The 20,225-nt window shown below is 47.0% G+C and overlaps 1 protein-coding gene across 1 annotated transcript in view; it reads right to left on the bottom strand.

Annotated features, from left to right (window-relative positions):
- Positions 1-17,974, bottom strand: part of LOC115174427 (pleckstrin homology domain-containing family G member 1) — a 112,588-nt gene extending 94,614 nt beyond the window's left edge. The window contains exon 1 of the mRNA XM_029732932.1: positions 17,728-17,974. Within this exon, the coding sequence (XP_029588792.1) occupies positions 17,728-17,812 (85 nt within the window). The 5' untranslated portion in view covers positions 17,813-17,974. The remainder of the gene's footprint in view (positions 1-17,727) is intronic.
- Positions 17,975-20,225: the final 2,251 nt, after the last annotated feature.

The following is a 20,225-nucleotide window of genomic DNA, read 5'->3' on the forward strand; positions in this document are numbered from 1 at the left end:
CTCGGATGCGTCCACCTCCACTATGAATGCTAGAGACGGGTCCGGGTGCGCCAACACGGGTGCGTCGGTGAACAGGGTCTTCAACTTCTTGAAGGCTCCCTCCGCCTCCGTCGACCATCGCAAACGCACCGGCCCCCCCTTCAGCAGTGAGGTAATGGGAGCCGCTACCTGGCCAAAACCCCGGATAAACCTCCGGTAGTAATTGGCAAAGCCTAAGAACCGCTGCACCTCCTTCACCGTGGTTGGAGTCGGCCAATTACGCACGGCCTTAACGCGGTCACACTCCATCACCACCCCCGTGGTGGAAATGCGATAACCCAGAAAGGAAACGGCTCGTTTGGAAAACACACACTTCTCAGCCTTAACGTATAGGTCATGCTCCAGCAGTCTACCAAGCACCTTGCGCACCAGGGACACATGCGCGGAGCGGGTGGCGGAATATATCAGAATGTCATCGATATAGACTATCACGCCCTGCCCGTGCAGGTCCCTGAGAATCTCGTCAACAAAGGATTGAAAGACGACTGGAGCATTTTTCAACCCATACGGCATGACGAGGTAATCATAATGGCCCGATGTGGTACTAAAGGCGGTTTTCCACTCGTCTCCCTTCTTGATACGCACCAGGTTATACGCGCTCTTAAGATCCAGTTTTGTGAAGAACTTTGCTCCGTGAAATGATTCCACCGCCGTAGCGATGAGAGGTAGTGGGTAACTAAACCCCACCGTGATAGCGTTTAGACCTCTGTAATCAATGCACAGACGCAGACCTCCCTCCTTTTTCTTCACAAAAAAGAAACTCGAGGAGGCGGGTGAGATGGAGGGCCGAATGTACCCCTGTCCCATGGATTCAGTGACATATGTCTCCATAGCCGCTGTCTCCTCCTGTGACAAGGGGTACACGTGACTCCTGGGAAGTGCAGCGTTAACCTGGAGGTCTATCGCACAATCCCCCTGTCGATGGGGTGGTAATTTAGTCGCCCTCTTTTTACAGAAGGCGATCGCCAAATCGGCGTACTCAGGGGGAATGCGCACGGGGGACACCTGGTCTGGACTCTCCACCGACGTGGCACCTATGGAAACTCCTAGACACCTCCCTGAACACTCCTCTGACCACCCCTGGAGAACCCCCTGTTTCCACGAAATACGGGGATTGTGACCAGCCAGCCAGGGGACCCCCAGCACCACCGGAAACGCAGGCGAATCAATAAGGAAAAAACTAATGCGTTCCTTATGATTCCCCTGCGTTACCATGTCCAGTGGCACCGTAGACTCCCTGACTAGCCCTGACCCTAATGGTCGGCTATCTAGGGAGTGCACGGGGAAGGGGGAATCTAACGGCACCTGCGGAATGCCCAGCTTAATGGCAAGTCCACGATCCATAAAGTTCCCAGCTGCGCCTGAATCGACTAGCGCCCTATGCTGGGAAGAGGGAAAAAAATTAGAAAACAAAACAGGTAAGAACACGTGACCAACAGGGGGTTCTGGGTGAATCTGGTGCCGACTCACCTGGGGTGACCGAGAAGTGTTCTGCCTGCCCTCTCGACTCCCAGACTGGCTCCTCCAGCACCGGTCGGCCGTGTGTCCTCTCCGACCACAGCTGGGGCAGGAGGAGCCAGCTCCTCCGGTGTCCCTTGGCACGGCCCCCCCCACCTCCATAGGGGTAGGGGCGGGGGTGCACGAAGGTGGAACGGGCAGGACCCTCTCCGAACGCCCGCGGGCAGCCAGCAGATTGTCCAAACGAATGGACATGTCGATGAGCTCGTCCAGGGATAGAGCTGCATCTCGACAGGCCAGCTCCCTACGGACGTCCGCCCGGAGACTGCATCTATAGTGGTCTATGAGGGCCCTGTCGTTCCACCCCGCCCCAGCAGCCAAGGTCCTGAACTCCAACGCGAAGTCCTGAGCGCTCCTCGTCTCCTGCCTGAGGTGGAACAGCCGTTCACCCGCCGCTCTTCCCTCCGGAGGGTGGTCGAACACGGCCCGAAAGCGGCGGGTGAACTCTGAATAATGGTCCCTCGCCGAGTCTGGGCCATTCCAGACCGCATTAGCCCACTCCAGAGCTCGGCCCGTCAGGCAGGAAACGAGGGCACTCACGTTCTCCTCTCCCGAGGGAGCAGGTCTGACGGTGGCCAGGTACAGCTCGAGCTGGAGCAGAAATCCCTGGCACCCAGCCGCCGCCCCATCGTACTCCCTCGGGAGCACCAGACGAAGCGCGCCTGAGCCAGACGTAGTGGGAGGAGGAGGTGGCTGCATCGGAGGAGCCGGAGGTGGAGAGAGGAGACCACTTCTCTCCCATCTGTCCATCCTCTCCATCATCTGGTCCATCGCGGATCCTATGCGGTGGAGGACCGTAGTGTGGTGGAGGTCGCGTTCCTCCATCGAGGGGACAGGGGTGGCCGCTGCTCCTGCTGATTCCATGCCTTTTAGCGGTGCGGGATTCTGTAACGGATTGGCAGTCGTGGTGAAGGAATGAGGCACAGGAAGCAGCGAGCACAGGGTAGTGGCGTATTTAATGTAGACTCACTACTGAAACAAAATATTCCCAAACACAGGGGAGAAAGTACACACGGCGTAAAATAGCGCCGACACGAACATGAACCGTTAACATAGAAATAATCCCGCACAACACGGAAGCGGACCAGCTCACATAAATAGCCCCGCTAATTAACCACACTCAACACAGGTGCACAAAACCAAAAAAAGGGAAAACCAAAAAGGGGAATCAGTGGCAGCTAATAGGCCGGTGACGACGACCGCCGAGCGCCACCCGAGCAGGAGGGGGCGCCACCGTCGGTGGGAATCGTGACAGTTATAGAGCAAACAACGCAATTATCACAACACATAGGTTCTAATATGGCTTTATTTTCTGGACTGGCTTCCTCTGATTTTACCCACGCACCGCTACTGGGTGAGAGAGCATAAATTTGCACATCCCATATAATGTGAGTGAATTTACATGTCTCATATAGCCTAACGTGGTAAGATGAGTCGAAATCCACTTTGCCTATTGTTTTCTGGCACGTTCATTTATTTTCTTGAGCATGCAGGGTCCGACATTAACGATTTTTGCATTCCAGTTCAATATTTACCTGCTCTGTTGCAGCCTACAATTGTAAACCATTGAAGACTACACATATTTGAGCAGTATGATTGGATGTTCATTTAAGCACCACCACTCTCCCGTTAGTCCCAATTTCTTGAGCAGTACTTGATGCCGCATGCTAGTCGGAACTAGGAAACTCGGAAATGTACGACTTGTAGTTATACACGTGCCACGTTCAACCAGTTAGCAATTCCGAAATTTTGAAGTATCCTAGTTCCGACGAGCAAGTGACGCCTATCAATCAACTCGCTGAGCTTATTTATTTTAGGGTTCCTGTTGATAGTCCGCAAAAAGAAAGATATAAAAGGAGACTTAGCATCCGTCTTAGCTAGCCTACTGTAGCCATGTCTATATCTCTTTTGGAATGTTTGTCTTAATCTTCTCAAATTGCATACTTTAGAAACAAAAATGTATGCAATTAATTCAATTCTAAAGAATAGAGTAATGACTTGCATTGCAAAATTATATTAAACAGCTTTTTAATACATACATACAATCATCCTCCAAAGCTCCGTTGTCCTGAGTCTGCACAACCCTGCCAGGACCTAGGATCAAGGGAGACACTAAAGTGCTTTAGTACTATATCTCTTGACACAATGATGAAAATAATCATGGCCTCTAAACCTTCAAGCTGCATACTGGACCCTATTCCAACTAAACTACTGAAAGAGCTGCTTTCTGTGCTTGGCCCTCCTATGTTGAACATAATAAACGGCTCTCTATCCACCGGATGTGTACCAAACTCACTAAAAGTGGCAGTAATAAAGCCTCTCTTGAAAAAGTCAAATCTTGACACAGAAATTTTAAAAAACTATCGGCCTATATCGAATCTTCCATTCCTCTCAAAAAATTTAGAAAAATCTGTTGCGCAGCAACTCACTGCCTTCATGAAGACAAACAATGTACACGAAACGCTTCAGTCTGGTTTTAGATCAAATCAAATTTATTTATATAGACCTTCGTACATCAGCTGATTTCTCAAAGTGCTATACAGAAACCCAGCCTAAAACCCCAAACAGCAAGCAATGCATGTGAAAGAAGCACGGTGGCTAGGAAAAACTCATAAATGACCAGCATGGTCAAATAATAATAATCATTATAGTTGTCGAGGGTGCAACAAGCACGTCCGGTGAACAGGTCAGGGTTCCATAGCCGCAGGCAGAACAGTTGAAACTGGAGCAGCAGCACGGCCAGGTGGACTGGGGACAGCAAGGAGTCATCATGCCAGGTAGTCCTGAGGCATGGTCCTAGGGCTCAGGTCCTCCGAGAGAAAGAAAGAAAGAAAGAGAGAAAGAGAGAATTAGAGAGAGCATATTTAAATTCACACAGGACACCGGATAAGACAAGAGAAATACTCCAGATGTAACAGACTGACCCTAGCCCCCCGACACATAAACTACTGCAGCATAAATAGTGGAGGCTGAGACAGGAGGGATCAGAAGACACTGTGGCCACCATCCGATGATACTCCCGGACAGGGCCAAACAGGCAGGATATAACCCCGCCCACTTTGCCAATGCACAGCCCCCACACCACTAGAGGGATGTCTCCAACCACCAACTTACCGTCCTAAGACAAGGCCGAGTATAGCCCACAAAGATCTCCGCCACGGCACAACCCAAGGGGGGGGGCGCCAACCCAGACAGGAAGACCACGTCAGTGACTCACCCTGTAGATCCCATCATAGCACTGAGACTGCACTTGTGAAGGTGGTAAATTACCTTTTACTGACGTCAGACCGAGGTTCTGCGTCTGTCCTCGTGCTCCTAGATCTTAGTGCTGCTTTTGATACCATCGATCACCACATTCTTTTGGAGAGATTGGAAACCCAAATTGGTCTACATGGACAAGTTCTGGCCTGGTTTAGGTCTTATCTGTCGGAAAGATATCAGTTTGTCTCTGTGAATGGTTTGTCCTCTGACAAATCAACTGTAAATTTCGTTGTTCCTCAAGGTTAGGTTTTAGGACCACTATTGTTTTCACTAGATATTTTACCTCTTGGGGATGTCATTCGAAAACATAATGTTAAATTTCACTGCTATGCGGATGACTCACAGCTGTACATTTCAATGAAACATGGTGAAGCCCCAAAATTGCCCTCGCTGGAAGCCTGTGTCTCAGACATAAGGAAGTGGATGGCTGCAAACTTTCTACTCTAAACTCGGACAAAACAGAGATGCTTGTTCTAGGTCCCAAAAAACAAAGAGATCTTCTGTTGAATCTGACAATTAATCTGGATGGTTGTACAGTCGTCTCAAATAAAACTGTGAACGACCTCGGCGCTACTCTGGACCCTGATCTCTCTTTTGAAGAACATATCAAGACTGTTTGAAGGACAGCTTTTTTCCATCTACGTAACATTGCAAAAATCAGAAACTTTCTGTCCAAAAATGACGCAGAAAAATTAATCCATGCCTTTGTTACTTCTAGGTTGGACTACTGCAATGCTCTACTTTCCGGCTACCCGGATAAAGCACTAAATAAACTTCCGTTAGTGCTAAATACGGCTGCTAAAATCCTGACTAGAACCCCAAAATTTGATCATATTACTCCAGTGCTAGCCTCCCTACACTGGCTTCCTGTTAAGGCAAGGGCTGATTTCAAGGTTTTACTGCTAACCTACAAAGCATTATATGGGCTTGCTCCTATCTATCTTTCCGATTTGGTCCTGCCGTACATACCTACACGTACGCTACGGTCACAAGACACGGGCCTCCTTATTGTTCCTAGAATTTCTAAGCAAACAGCTGGAGGCAGGGCTTTCTCCTATAGAGCTCCATTTTTATGGAATAGTCTGCCTACCCATGTGAGAGACGCAGACTCAGTCTCAACCTTTAAGTCTTTACTGAAGACACATCTCTTCAGTAGGTCCTATGATTAAGTGTAGTCTGGCCCAGGGGTGTGAAGGTGAACGGAAAGGCTGGAGCAACGAACCGCCCTTGCTGTCTCTGCCTGGCCGGTTTCCCCTCTTTCCAGTGGGATTCTCTGCCTCTACCCCTATTACGGGGGCTGAGTCACTGGCTTAGTGGTGTTCTTCCATGACGTCCCTGGGAGGGTGCGTCACTTGAGTGGGTTAAGTCACTGACGTGGTCTTCCTGTCTGGGTTGGTGCCCCCCCTTGGGCTGTGCCGTGGCGGAGATCTCTGTGGGCTATACTCGGCCTTGTCATGGGATGGTATGTTGGTGGTTGGAGATATCCCAAGAACTGGAAGGAAAGGTGACCAAAGGAGCAATTTGCTTTGGGGGTGACCAGTGAGACATACCTGCTGGAGCGCGTGCTACGAGTGGGTGCTGCTATGGTGACCAGTGAGCTGAGACAAGGCGGGGCTTTACCTAACAGAGACTTGCAGATAAACTGTAGCCAGTGGGTTTGGCGATGAGTATGAAGCGAAGGCCAGCCAACGAGAGCGTACAGGTCGCAGTGGTGGGTAGTGTATGGGGCTTTGGTGACAAAACGGATGGCACTGTGATAGACTGCACCCAATTTGTTGAGTAGAGTGCTGGAGGCTATTTTATAGATGACATCGCCAAAGTTGAGGATCGGTAGGATGGTCAGTTTTATGAGGGTATGTTTGGCAGCATGAGTGAAGGAGGCTTTGTTGCGATATAGGAAGGCAATTCTAGATTTAATTTTGGATTGGAGATGCTTAATGTGAGTCTGGAAGGAGAGTTTACAGTCTAACCAGACACCCAGGTATTTGTAGTTGTCCACATATTCTAAGTCAGAGCCGTCCAGCGTAGTGATGCTGGACTGGCGGGCAGGTGTGGGCAGTGATCGATTGAATAGCATGCATTTAGTTTTACTTGCATTTAAGAGCAGTTGGAGGCCACGGAAGGAGACTTGTATGGCATTGAAGCTCGTCTGGAGGTTAGTTAACCTGTTGAGGGTAGGGGCAGTATTTGCACGGCCTGATAAAAAACGTACCCGATTTAATCTGGTTATTACTACTGCCCAGAAACTAGAATATGCATATAATTATTAGCTTTGGATAGAAAACACCCTAAAGTTTCTAAAACTGTTTGAATGGTGTCTGTGAGTATAACAGAACTCATATGGCAGGCAAAAACCTGAGAAGATTCTGTACAGGAAGTGCCCTCTCTGACCATTCCTTGGGCTTCTACACTCTCTTTATTGAAAACTTAGGATCTCTGCTGTAACGTTACACTTCCTACAGCTCCCATAGGCTCTCAGAACCCGGGAAAAAGCTGAATGATGTCTTTGCAGCCCTTGGCTGAAAAACATTAGCGCCTTTGGTAAGTGGTCTATTAGAGTACAATGAGACTGAGGCGCGTGCACGAGGCGACCCCATGTTTTTATTTTCTCTGTCTTTGAACTAAAACACGGTTTCCCGGTCGGAATATTATCACTTTTTTACGAGAAAAATGGCATAAAAATTGATTTTAAACAGTGGTTGACATGCTTCGAAGTACGGTAATGGAATATTTAGATTTTTTTTGTCATGAAACGCGTCGGGCGCGTCACCCTTCTTTACACTTCAGATAGTGTCTTGAACGCAGGAACAAAACAGAGGATATTTGAACATAACTATGGATTATTTTGAACCAAACCAACATTTGTTATTGAAGTAGAAGTCCTGGGAGTGCATTCTTGTCACGTCCTGACCAGCAGATGGAGCTATTGTTTTAGTTTTGGGGTCAGGACGTGGCAGTTTTGTGTATGGGGATGTTTGTATTGTTGATTGGGACTTCCAATTGAAGGCAGGTGTGTTGAGTTGCCTTTGATTGGAAGTCCTATGTAGGTGTGTGTGTTTTTCTTTGGGGTTGTGGGTGGTTGTTTTTGCACTTGCTTTGTGAGCCTGCAAAACTGTTTGCTGTCGTGAGTACTGTTTTTGGTTTTCCAGTGGATACTTTACTTGCTTTGTTGATTTAATAAACATGAGTGTCCACAATCCCGCTGCGCCTTGGTCCATCTCTGAAGACAGCTGTTACAGAACCACCCACCACCAAGGGACCAAGCAGCGGAAGAGGAGGAAGCCACAGGAGGAAAAAGTGGAGGAATGGACTTGGCAGGACGAAAGACGATTCTGGGAGGACAAACTTAGGGAGCTAAGGGAACCCGAGAGGCAGCCCAAATAATTTTTTTTGGGGGGCACACGGGTAGTTTGGCCAGGCTAGGGAAGAGCCGTAAGCCAGCTACACGTGACTACAGGGAGGTGCGTATGAGGTGGAGGGCGCCATGTTACGCTGAGGTACGCACCATCTTGCCTATACGGACGCACAGCCCAGTCCGCTCGGTACCAGCCCCACGCAGCAGGAGGCTAGTGCGTCAGCCCAGCCTTGCCAGGCGTAAGACGCCAGAGCTGCCTGCCAGTCAACAGTCACCAGAGCTGCCCGCCAGTCAACAGTCGCCAGAGCTGCCCGCCAGTCAACAGTCGCCAGAGCTGCCCGCCAGTCAACAGTCGCCAGAGCCGCCCGCCAGTCAACAGTCGCCAGAGCCGCCAGCCAGTCAACAGTCGCCAGAGCCGCCCGCCAGTCAACAGTCGCCAGAGCCGCCCGCCAGTCAACAGTCGCCAGAGCCGCCCGCCAGTCAGGAGTCGCCAGAGCCGCCCGCCAGTCAGGAGCCGCCAGAGCCGCCCGCCAGTCAGGAGCCGCCAGACTTCCTGGTTCTGCCAGGGCGGCCAGACTGCCCGGTTCTGCCAGGCTGGCCAGACTGCCCGGTTCTGCCAGGGTGGCCAGACTGCCCGGTTCTGCCAGGGTGGCCAGACTGCCCGGTTCTGCCAGAGTGGCCAGACTGCCTGGTTTTGCCAGAGGTGCCCGCCTGCCCTGATCTGCCAGGGTGCCCGGCCTGTCAGGATCTGCCAGAGAGGCCCTCCTGTCCTCCGGCCCAGCCCGAGTGGCCCTCCTGCCCTCCGGCCCAGCCCGAGGGGCCCTCCTGCCCTCCGGCCCAGCCCGAGTGGCCCTCTTGCCCTCCGGCCCAGCCCGAGTGGCCCTCCTGCCCTCCGGCCCAGCCCGAGTGGCCCTGCTGCCCTCCGACCCAGCCCGAGTGGCCCTCTTTTCCCCCCGGCCCAGCCCGAGTGGCCCTCCTGCCATCCGGCCCAGCCCGAGTGGCCCAGCTGCCCTCCGGTCCAGCCCGAGTGGCCCTCCTACCCTCCGGTCCAACCCGAGTGGCCCTCCTGCCCTCCGGTCCAGCCCGAGTGGCCCTCCTGCCCTCCGGTCCAGCCCGAGTGGCCCTCCTGTCCTCCGGCCCAGCCCGAGTGGTCCTCCTGCCCTCCGGCCCAGCCCGAGTGGCCTCCTGCCCTCCAGCCCAGCCCGAGTGGCCCTCCTGCCCTCCAGCCCAGCCCGAGTGGCCCTCCTGCCCTCCGGTCCAGTTCGAGTGGCCCTCCTGCCCTCCGGTCCAACCCGAGTGGCCCTCCTGCCCTCCGGTCCAGTTCGAGTGGCCCTCCTGCCCTCCGGTCCAACCCGAGTGGTCCTCCTGCCCTCCGGTCCAACCCGAGTGGCCCTCCTGCCCTCCGGTCCAGCCCGAGTGGCCCTCCTGCCCAGCCCGAGGGGCCCTCCTGTCCCCCGGCCCAGCCCGAGGGGCCCTCCTGTCCCCCGGCCCAGCCCGAGGGGCCCTCCTGTCCCCCGGCCCAGCCCGAGGGGCCCTCCTGTCCTCCGGTCCAGCCCGAGTGGTCCGTCTGCCAGGGTCAGCCCGAGTGGGCCGTCTGCCCGGCGCAGCTATCGGCGCCACCAAAGTGGGCGACGCCGAAGGTGGAGCGAGGTCCACGTCCTGCACCTGAGCCACCTCCAGGATAGGTGGGTTGGGGAGGGAGGGTGTAGCACAGTGCCGTCGGTGACGGCAGCCACCCTCCCTTCCCTCCCTTATTGTTTAGGGGTTATTGTTTATGGGTTTTTTGTTGGTGTTTTCTGTTGGTAGGTGCATTCCAGGGTCTGCACCTTGAGGGGGGGTACTGTCACATCCTGACCAGCAGATGGAGCTATTGTTTTAGTTTTGGGGTCAGGACGTGGCAGTTTTGTGTATGGGGATGTTTGTATTGTTGATTGGGACTTCCAATTGAAGGCAGGTGTGTTGAGTTGCCTTTGATTGGAAGTCCTATATAGGTGTGTGTGTTTTTCTTTGGGGTTGTGGGTGGTTGTTTTTGCACTTGCTTTGTGAGCCTGCAAAACTGTTTGCTGTCGTGAGTACTGTTTTTGGTTTTCCAGTGGATACTTTACTTGTTTTGTTGATTTAATAAACATGAGTGTCCACAATCCCGCTGCGCCTTGGTCCATCTCTGAAGACAGCCGTTACAATTCTGACGAAGAACAGCAAAGGTAATCAAATTTTTCTTATAGTAAATCTGACTTTGGTGAGGGCTAAACTTGGTGGGTGTCTAAATAGCTAGCCCTGTGATGCCGGGCTATCTACTCAGAATATTGCAAAATGTGCTTTCACCGAAAAGCTATTTTAAAATTGGACATAGCGAGTGCATAAAGGAGTTCTGTATCTATAATTCTTAAAATAATTGTTATGTTTTTTGTGAACGTTTATCGTGAGTAATTTAGTAAATTCACCGGAAGTTTGCGGGGGGTATGCTAGTTCTGAACGTCACATGCTAATGTAAAAAGCTGGTTTTTGATATAAATATGAACTTGATTGAACAAAACATGCATGTATTGTATAACATAATGTCCTAGGAGTGTAATCTGATGAAGATCATCAAAGGTTAGTGCTGCATTTAGCTGTGGTTTGGGTTTATGTGACATTATATGCTAGCTTGAAAAATGGGTGTCTGATTATTTCTGGCTGGGTACTCTGCTGACATAATCTAATGTTTTGCTTTCGTTGTAAAGCCTTTTTGAAATCGGACAGTGTGGTTAGATTAACCTCTCTGGCGCATGTGGGACGAACTCGTCCCACCTACGTAACAGCCACTGAAATCCAGTGGCGCGATTTTTGAATCGTTAGAAATACTATTACTTCAATTTCTCAAACATATGACTATTTTACAGCTATTTAAAGACAAGAATCTCGTTAATCTAACCCCACTGTCCGATTTCAAAAAGGCTTTACAACGAAAGCAAAACATTAGATTATGTCAGCAGAGTGCCCAGCCAGAATTTACTAACAGTTTGCTAAATTACTCACGATAAACGTTCACAAAAAGCATAACAATTATTTTAAGAATTATAGATACATTACTCCTCTATGCACTCGATATGTCCGATTTTAAAATAGCTTTTCGGATGAAGCACATTTTGCAATAATCTAAGTACATAGACCGGCATCACAGGGCTAGCTATTTAGACACACACCCAGGTCAGCCTCCACCAAAATCACATTTCCTATAAGAAAAATGTTCTTACCTTGCTTGTTCTTCGTCAGAATACACTGCCAGGACTTCTACTTCAATAACAAATGTTGGTTTGGTCCCAAATAATCCATCGTTATATCCAAACAGCGACGTTTTGTTCGTGAGTTCTAGACACTATCAGAATGCTTCATCACGGTGTTGCGCATGGCGCATTGGCGTGACAAAAAATGTCTAAATATTCCATTACCGTACTTCGAAGCATGTCAACCGCTGTTTAAAACAAATTTTTATGCCATTTACCTCGTAGAAAAGTGATAATATTCCGACCGGAATATGCATTGAGCCTAAACAGCCGAATAAAATTTCTCCTCAGGAGCGAATCGTGTACGCGCCTCATTCAAAGGTCCTCTGAGCCGCCACTTAACAAAGCCGATAATGTGTTTCAGCCTGAGGCTGCCTCGTTAACCTTCAGTTATTTCCCGGGTTCTGAGAGCCTATCGGAGCCCTGGGAATTGTCACGTTACAGCTAAGATCCTTACTTTTCAATAAACAGATGCAAGACGCACGACTCGTCAGACAGGGTACTTCCTGCTTGAAACCTTGTCAGGTTTTTGCCTGCCATAGGAGTTCTGTTATACTCACAGACACCATTCAAACAGTTTTAGAAAATTCAGAGTGTTTTCTATCCAAACCTGAACAATAATATGCATATTCTAGCTTCTGAGTTGGTGTAGGAGGCAGTTAAAAATGGGAACATATTTTTTCCAAAATTCTCAATACTGCCCCCTATCCCCAAAAGGTTAACGAGAGTCTTGTCTTTAAAATGGTGTAAAATAGTAATATGTTTGAGAAATTGAAGTAATAGCATTTCTAAGGTATTTGAATAATGCGCCACGGGATTCCACTGGCTGTTACGTAGGTGGGACGATTTCGTCCCACCTACCCAAGAGAGGTTAACACAGTGTCCAAAGAAGAGCCAGAAGTATACAGAATGGTCTCGTCTGCGTAGAGGTGGATCAGAGAATCACCAGCAGCAAGAGCGACATCATTGATGTATACAGAGAAGAGAGTCGGCCCGAGAATTGAACCCTGTGGCACCCCCATAGAGACTGTCAGAGGTCCTTACAACAGGCCCTCCGATTTGACACATTGAATTCTATCAGAGAAGTAGTTGGTAAACCAGGCGAGGCAATCATTTGAGAAACCAAGGCTGTCGAGTCTGCCAATAAGAATGTGGTGATTGACAGAGTCGAAAGCCTTGGTCAGGTCGATGAATACGGCTGCACAGTAATGTCTCTTACCAATGGCGGTTATGATGTCGTTTAGGACCTGGAGCGTGGCTGAGGTGCACCCATGACCAGCTCTGAAGCCGGATTGCATAGCGGAGAAGGTACGGTGGGATTCGAAATGGCCTGTGATCTGTTTGTTAACTTGGCTTTCGAAGACCTTAGAAAGACAGGGTAGGATATATATAGGTCTGTAGCAGTTTGGGTCTAGTGTCACCCCCTTTGAAGAGGGGATGACCGCGGCTGCTTTCCAATCTTTGGGAAACTCAGGCAATACGAAAGATAGGTTGAACAGGCTAGTAATAGGGGTTGCAACAATTTCGGCAGATCATTTTAGAAAGAGAGGGTCCAGATTGTCTAGCCCGGCTGATAGGGGTCCAGATTTTGCAGCTCTTTCAGAACAGCAGCTATCTGGATTTGGGTGAAGGAGAAATGGGGGGGGGCTTTGTTGCATGACCCCAATGCATTTAAGAAATACACAATGTCCGAGCAAGTAGAAATTCTGTTCGGGCCAGTAGATTTTTGGCGTGAGATAAAAAGTTAATGTTGGACCCTGGCGTGTTTCATATGTAGCCACGTAGTTGTGATGCATAGGCTATTTACTGTGCTTTGATTGCTGTTTGTCAATCTTGACTAGTTTATGAAAGGTTGAACTGACTGAATAACATTTCTCATGTCCTTTATTGTTCATAAATCATACAATGTAGTTATATGTCTATGGTATTTCATCTGGGCAAGATCTAATTTGTATTTTCGACAGCCACAGCCAGGTCACCTGTGATTGCAAGTCAGTTTTTGATAACCATCCATGACTGAGGACGTCGGGAGATGATGTGGAAACCTTCAACTAGGGGCAACAGTGAATGCTGTTACCTTCAAATAGGTTTCGGTAAGCATCTGCCTCTGGTGCCAAAGGTTGCATGTTCTAATCCAGCGATAGAAAGTAGTTTTTTCGATTTTACTTTTAAGCTTATCCTAAACCTTAACGCTTACCTTAACGGCTAACATTGGAGTTAATGCCAAAAATGTACCCTAACCTTAAACATTTGGAGTTAATGCGTAAACTGAGAAACATGGATTAACGCCTAATTCTGGCGTGAAACTGTGAGAGCTAGTTGCAGGTCCATCAGGACTTGCCAGACAGTACAGTGAAAGTGAGTTATTCATCAGGAGCCTACCGAATTGCATTGGTAAAAGTGCTGTTCATTTGGCTTCCTAATTTTCATACTGATAGGCTTTTTGGCAATTATCTGCAGATAATTGATGAAAGCATTTGATGAATAGGAGGAATACTCCTCACTGGAGGAACAATAGTTAAGCTAGTAGAGAGAGAACCTGGTATAAAATATGATAAAAGAAAACAGCTAAAAAAATTTTAAAGCTAATGATACTTTTGTGGTATTTTCAAAGATATTGATGTAGGTCTACTGATTTAATCAAAGTGTTGACAATGGAGTAGTCATCTGCTGCTTTCTGTGGAGCAAAGCCCATGATTAACACCTGCTTCATTCTTCAATCATACCTGTATTGCAGACAGCTGAGAAAATGTCTCTTAAAAGGAAGCTTGAAGCCTGTGGAAGCCAGCAGACTTACAGGATTCTGTTAAGGCCCAGCGCAGTCAAAATTGTTTTTTTTCTGTGTTTTATATCATATAGTACAACAGCTGATTAATCTAATACTGTAAAAGTGTGATTTTTTTTCAATCAGTTTTATTTCCTGATAGTTGCTGGTAGAAATTACAATTACAAGGTACTAGAGGCCACCAAAATAAAGCATGTTTGACAAAAAAAATATGAACATCCCCCCCAGCCCGTTGGAGCCTGGCTGGCTACTTTTTCTATTTGACTGGCTACTCCATATGCTTGTGTAAAACAGTAAATGGTAGGAAGAAGTTTGTCCAGATCAGATGTTGGGTTCTATATTTGTTGAATATTATGTGAATCCTATAAATTAAAAGGGCCATTTTGGGTGCAATCAGTTAGCTTAATTTCTCAGAGATCAAATAACATTTCAACTAAATAATGTTTCAGGAATGCTAATCTTATCTTTTTCTAACTACAGAAATGATTTCAGACAACCTGAAATGGTGGGTGAAACGACATGGAATGACCCGGGTTTGATTGGGTGATTATTATTGCAATATATATATATATATATATATGCTTGTGTAAAACAGTAAATGGTAGGAAGAAGTTTGTCCAGATCAGATGTTGGGATATATATATATATAGAGAGAGCGAGAGAGAGCGAGCGAGAGAGCGAGAGAGAGAGAGAGAGAGAAAGCTCTTTCGTTTCTCAGCTGTGCCAGTCACAATGAGGCCAGCTCGTTTCCACATTCCCTAAATGTCACTGTAGGAAAGTCAACGTAAAACACATTCATGCTGCATACCTCAATTCTTACATTCTCTTTGTTATTTTACTGTACTGTTTGATACAGTATTTAAACTTTCACTTCAACAGCTAACAGTGGAACAGTAGTTTCAAATGGTTTTAAAGGAAATTACAGTCCATATGAATAGCGTATAACATGAAAATTAAATCACTTAACTGACAGACAGACAAATTAAAAAGCTCTATTGTCTCCACTTGGTGGCCTCCATAACATCTGATACATTTCCCTAGGATTCCTGCCTTATGAGCTTCCCAGATTCACGGAATTCACATATTCCCTGAGCAGCATGCAGCAGTCTGGCCATGATGCCAGGACAAGTTCAGGAATGTCTGAGGCTGAGCGGCCAGAATTCTGAAGCTGCAATTAAAACTTATATACTTGGAATGGTCCGGAGGAGCCAGAAAACCGACTCAGACAACAAGGAGCATCTTCTCCCTTACAGCAGACTAAACAACAACAAAACAACATTGCCACTAAAACAACAAAAGCAGCAGCTCTTTGACCACAATATAAACTACAACGACATCCACTACTATCAGGGTAGTAAGTAGTACAGTGTTTACTATTCATTTCACATACCCCATTCAATGGATTTAACAAATCACTAGAGGGGAAAGAAGAGTGGAAAGGAAGGAGGGCGAGAGGGCGAGAAGGAGAGAGGGTGGGAGAGAAGGAGATTGGAAGTGGGGCACAGAATGGGAAATGGTAAAGTTAGAGAGGAAGCTGCCAGAGTTACGACTGGACACGGTAGTGTGTGTATGTGAGGCGGTGTGTGATTTTGTGTGTGTGTGACAGTGAGTGGGACTGTGTGTGTCTGTGTGTGTACTGTATGTCGAACGGTGTGTGTGTGTGTAAGGGGGACATTGTGTGTGTCTGTGTGTGTACTGTATGTCGAACGGTGTGTGTGTGTGTATGGGGGACATTGTGTGTGTGTGTGTGTGTGTGTGTGTGTGTGTGTGTGTGTGTGTGTGTGTGTGTGTGTGTGTGTGTGTGTGGCGGACGGAGAAAACTGTGTTTGGACTCAGATTAAAATGCAGGACGAAGGTCCAGCAGGAAGAAGGTGAGAGGGAGAGAGATTGTGAAATTGCCTTCCTTTCCACCACCTCCTCCCTCTCTATTCCTACCACTACAACACAACTAAACACAGCACCCTGGACCATAGGAAGAAAACAAACACGTATCACTGAAACACACACATTTCCATGGTAATTTAGAGTTTATGAAAGAAGTGTGACCTTTGGTCAAACTCAAGATGTAAAGAAGTTAAAATAAATCAAGGCTAAATATGATCCAAAGTCTCTCTCTCTCTCTCTCTCTCTCTCTCTCTCTCTCTCTCTCTCTCTCTCTCTCTCTCTCTCTCTCTCTCTCTCTCTCTCTCTCTCTCTCTCTCTCTCTCTCTCTCTCTCTCTCTCTCTCTCTCTCTCTCTCTCTCTCTCAACACCTAGACACCTAGACACACACGCTAGTGTTTAAAGGTGAGATAATACAGTCTGGGATTATAATACGGATAACATTAAATCACCCCTATCCTCTAAATCATGAACTTTAAACAAATGAATCACATTTCAATGTCTAGGATTTTTTTGCAGCTTCGGTTTATTATGAATGAATGGTGAATAATGATGAGCGAGAAATTCACAGAGGCTCACTCATCATTACTTATTTGAGCATACAATATAGCTCAGTATTTGAATGACATTTTATACACTCATTTTTCTTCATCTTTATCAAGGGTGTCAATCATTTCACACCCCATTGTATATTATATAGATTTTGTCTTCGTATTGTTTCACTCCACTGCTGCTAAATGAGTATAGGGGAAACAATGCATTCCATTTGTATAAGTCTTAGAACGCCCAGACCCACATCTTCATTTTATGTCAATAAAACAAGACAAAAACAACCACTAACATCTAATTACATTATACTACACTACAACATTATTCCATCACACACACCCACACACACACAAACACACACACACACACAAACATCCTGGCACTCTAAACATAGAATACTGCACCTACCAACCTGTATCCCTCGCGTGACCAAAACACAAACATGAAGCTTTAGAGAACCAGAAGGCTACACTGTTGGATACTAGTTACACAATTGGACACTAGTAGAGTGATACACAGTACACACACACACACACACACACACACACACACACACACACACACACACACACACACACACACACACACACACACACACACACTACGCCTTTACCTTGTCTTTATCTTAATTGCAGAAGAGAGGATAGCATCTAGTGTAGAGATAAGACTGGCAACAAGACCAGTGGACCGCCATCTAATTAAAGTGGGGTCCAAGGCTACCATTAGCTCCAGGCTAAATTGAAACCTTGGACAGAGTAATTTCAGTAAGTGCAGCCGAGGCACATTGACCACTACAATTATGATTATATGAAGACCGAGACCCTGGCAGGGAAAACCCTAAATAGTGGTACTATAGGAGACACGTTGATTTCAGTTCGAGCACAGAATCTGTATCACATATTACAGCTTATATTTCAAATGAATTACTTCAAATCTGCTCCACAGTATCAAACAGACCTCTGCTGTGAATCTCTCTGACAAAGTGTGAATGATAATCACACAGCCATGATAAGTGTGCAATATATAACAATTTTACAAAGCAACAACGTTATTGAGTTCCTCCTCCTCCTCACCTTTGTTCCCACGGCTAGTAATTCCTCTGGGCAGCGCAAGATGCTGATTTCCCAGTAACCTTTCACTGTTTAGTTCCATCTCCATGCATCGGGAAGTTTCGCCTCACTCAGACACATACACACACACACTAAATTATAAAAACACATACACGCTTTGAAGCGGATAGCTATTATGTGCATTGGGCTGGTCAGTAGAAGACAGGTCCCCACCTCTATGAGGTCAGACAGCTCAGAGAGAGAGAGAGACAGAGAGAGAGAGACAGAGACAGGGACAGAGAGAGAGAGAGAGAGAGAGAAGCGAGGGGAGTAGATGGGAGCGGAAACAGAAAGCAGCAGAGCCAACTGGGAGGGAAGAGAGAAGGGAGCACGCGTCCAGCTAGCCCACATCCTGACCAATTTCCATTGCAAGAGAATCCTCTCTTTCTCTCCCTACACACACGCTCTATGTATCACACTCCCTCTATCACACTCTCTATCGAGGTATCTCGCTCCATGTTTCTCTATCACGCTTTCTCGCTCTATGTCTCTGTCCTTCTCGCTTGCTCTCTCTTTCTTCATCACACACACACACACACACACACACACACACACACACACACACACACACACACACACACACACACACACACACACACACACACACACACACACACTCTCTCCTTGGGAGAACTGGAGAACAGCCAACACTGCAGGTGGCACAAATTATAGAAATTACAGTGACAGAGAGATAGAGAGGGTGTCAACAAAAGCACAAGGAGAGAGGGATGGAGAGATGAATCGAATAAGTTAAGAGTTAAAAAGTCAGGGATGAGAGAGTGGATAGCAAAATGGAGAGAAGGATGGAAATCAGTATTGAACGAGAGAGAGAGCGTGAGAAGACAGAGAGAGAGGACAGCCCAAGGACGAGCAGCAGCAGTCTTGTCTTCCCTTAAAAAAATGAAGAACACAACTTGGTCACATTACCCAGAGCCCAGAGACACAGCACCAGATCTCAGCCGGATCCCTCTCTCTCCACCTCCCCCCATCTCTCGCTCTCTCTCTATACCTTCCTCTACCACTCCCTTGCTCCCACTTTCTGACTCAGTTCTGGAGTTTAGGGTTAGAAGATAAAGATGACATTAGATTCGGCTGATTAACTTCAACTGTTGGAATTCCACCTGAAATAGTTAGGAGCTAACCGTTCAGATCCATTACAACTTGATGACTGAGTGAATGTGAATAAGTGTGTATAAGCATGCATGCATATCTGAGTGAGTGAGTGGTCATTGCAAGTGTGAGTCATTAGGGACTCATTGTTCGGCATCCTCACAGTGCAGTGTGCACAGCCAGGCCAGAGGAAAGTCCCCTCACTGAGAGCCAATGGTGTTCCTAACTTCTGACAGCAACAAGGCTTCCTGGAATTCAGATATCTCACAGCCCTGTCAGTTCCAAACACCAGTTCACTTATACATTTTCATGTTCTCTCCATGAAGGATTTTCAATTTCTAGGAATATTAATTAAACTGTTTGGATGCCAGTCCTTGGAATGGATTACGTTGGCGATTCCACGCCAGTGAAAATTGAAAATATTGTTGGTATTTCAAATTGTTCTGGCAATTCTCACATAAACTTCATTGGGAGGAAGGATGTTTGAAATACTTTTTACATTTTGTCGCTTTCTGATGAAAAACAAAACAAATTGAAACAATACAATATACAATTATGAAACTTCCAAAGCTATTTTGTATTCACTTTCTTAGTCCTTGAGTCATGAACTGTTTAGTATACATTGAGGGGAGTTACAGCTTTCAATAATTATATTTAAAAAAAATACTAACATTTTGTTACAAGGTTTCCATCAGAGAGCGATGATTGATATCACAAACCATTCTTTTGAAAATCATGATGAAAGTAGCCATTTTAGGCCCTTTTTAGAACTATACATGCCTCCTGTAAGACCCTATGAACCATACTTGATACAGACAACATCTTGGTGTGATTATACTCCTTATAGTGTGATACAACATATGGAACCCTGACCTGTTCACCGGACATGCTACCTGTCCCAGACTTGCTGTTTTCAACTCTCTAGAGACAGCAGGAGCGGTAGAGATACTCTCAATGATCGGCTATGAAAAGCCAACTGACATTTACTCTTGAGGTGCTGAATTGTTACACCCTCGACAACTGTGATTATTATTATTTGACCATGCTGGTCATTTATGAACATTTGAACATCTTGGCCATGTTCTGTTATAATCTCCACCCGGCACAGCCAGAAGAAGACTGGCCACCCCTCATAGCCTGGTTCCTCTCTCGGTTTCTTCCTAGGTTTTGGCCTTTCTAGGGAGTTTTTCCTAGCCACTGTGCTTCTACACCTGCATTGCTTGCTGTTTGGGGTTTTAGGCTGGGTTTCTGTACAGCACTTTGAGATATCAGCTGATGTAAGAAGGGCTATATAAATTAATTTGATTTGATTTGAGTATGTCTAAACTCAGATATTCTAGTATTCAAATAAC

This window comes from Salmo trutta, chromosome 35, assembly GCF_901001165.1.
Source record: "Salmo trutta chromosome 35, fSalTru1.1, whole genome shotgun sequence".
In the NCBI taxonomy this organism is placed as follows: domain Eukaryota; kingdom Metazoa; phylum Chordata; class Actinopteri; order Salmoniformes; family Salmonidae; genus Salmo; species Salmo trutta.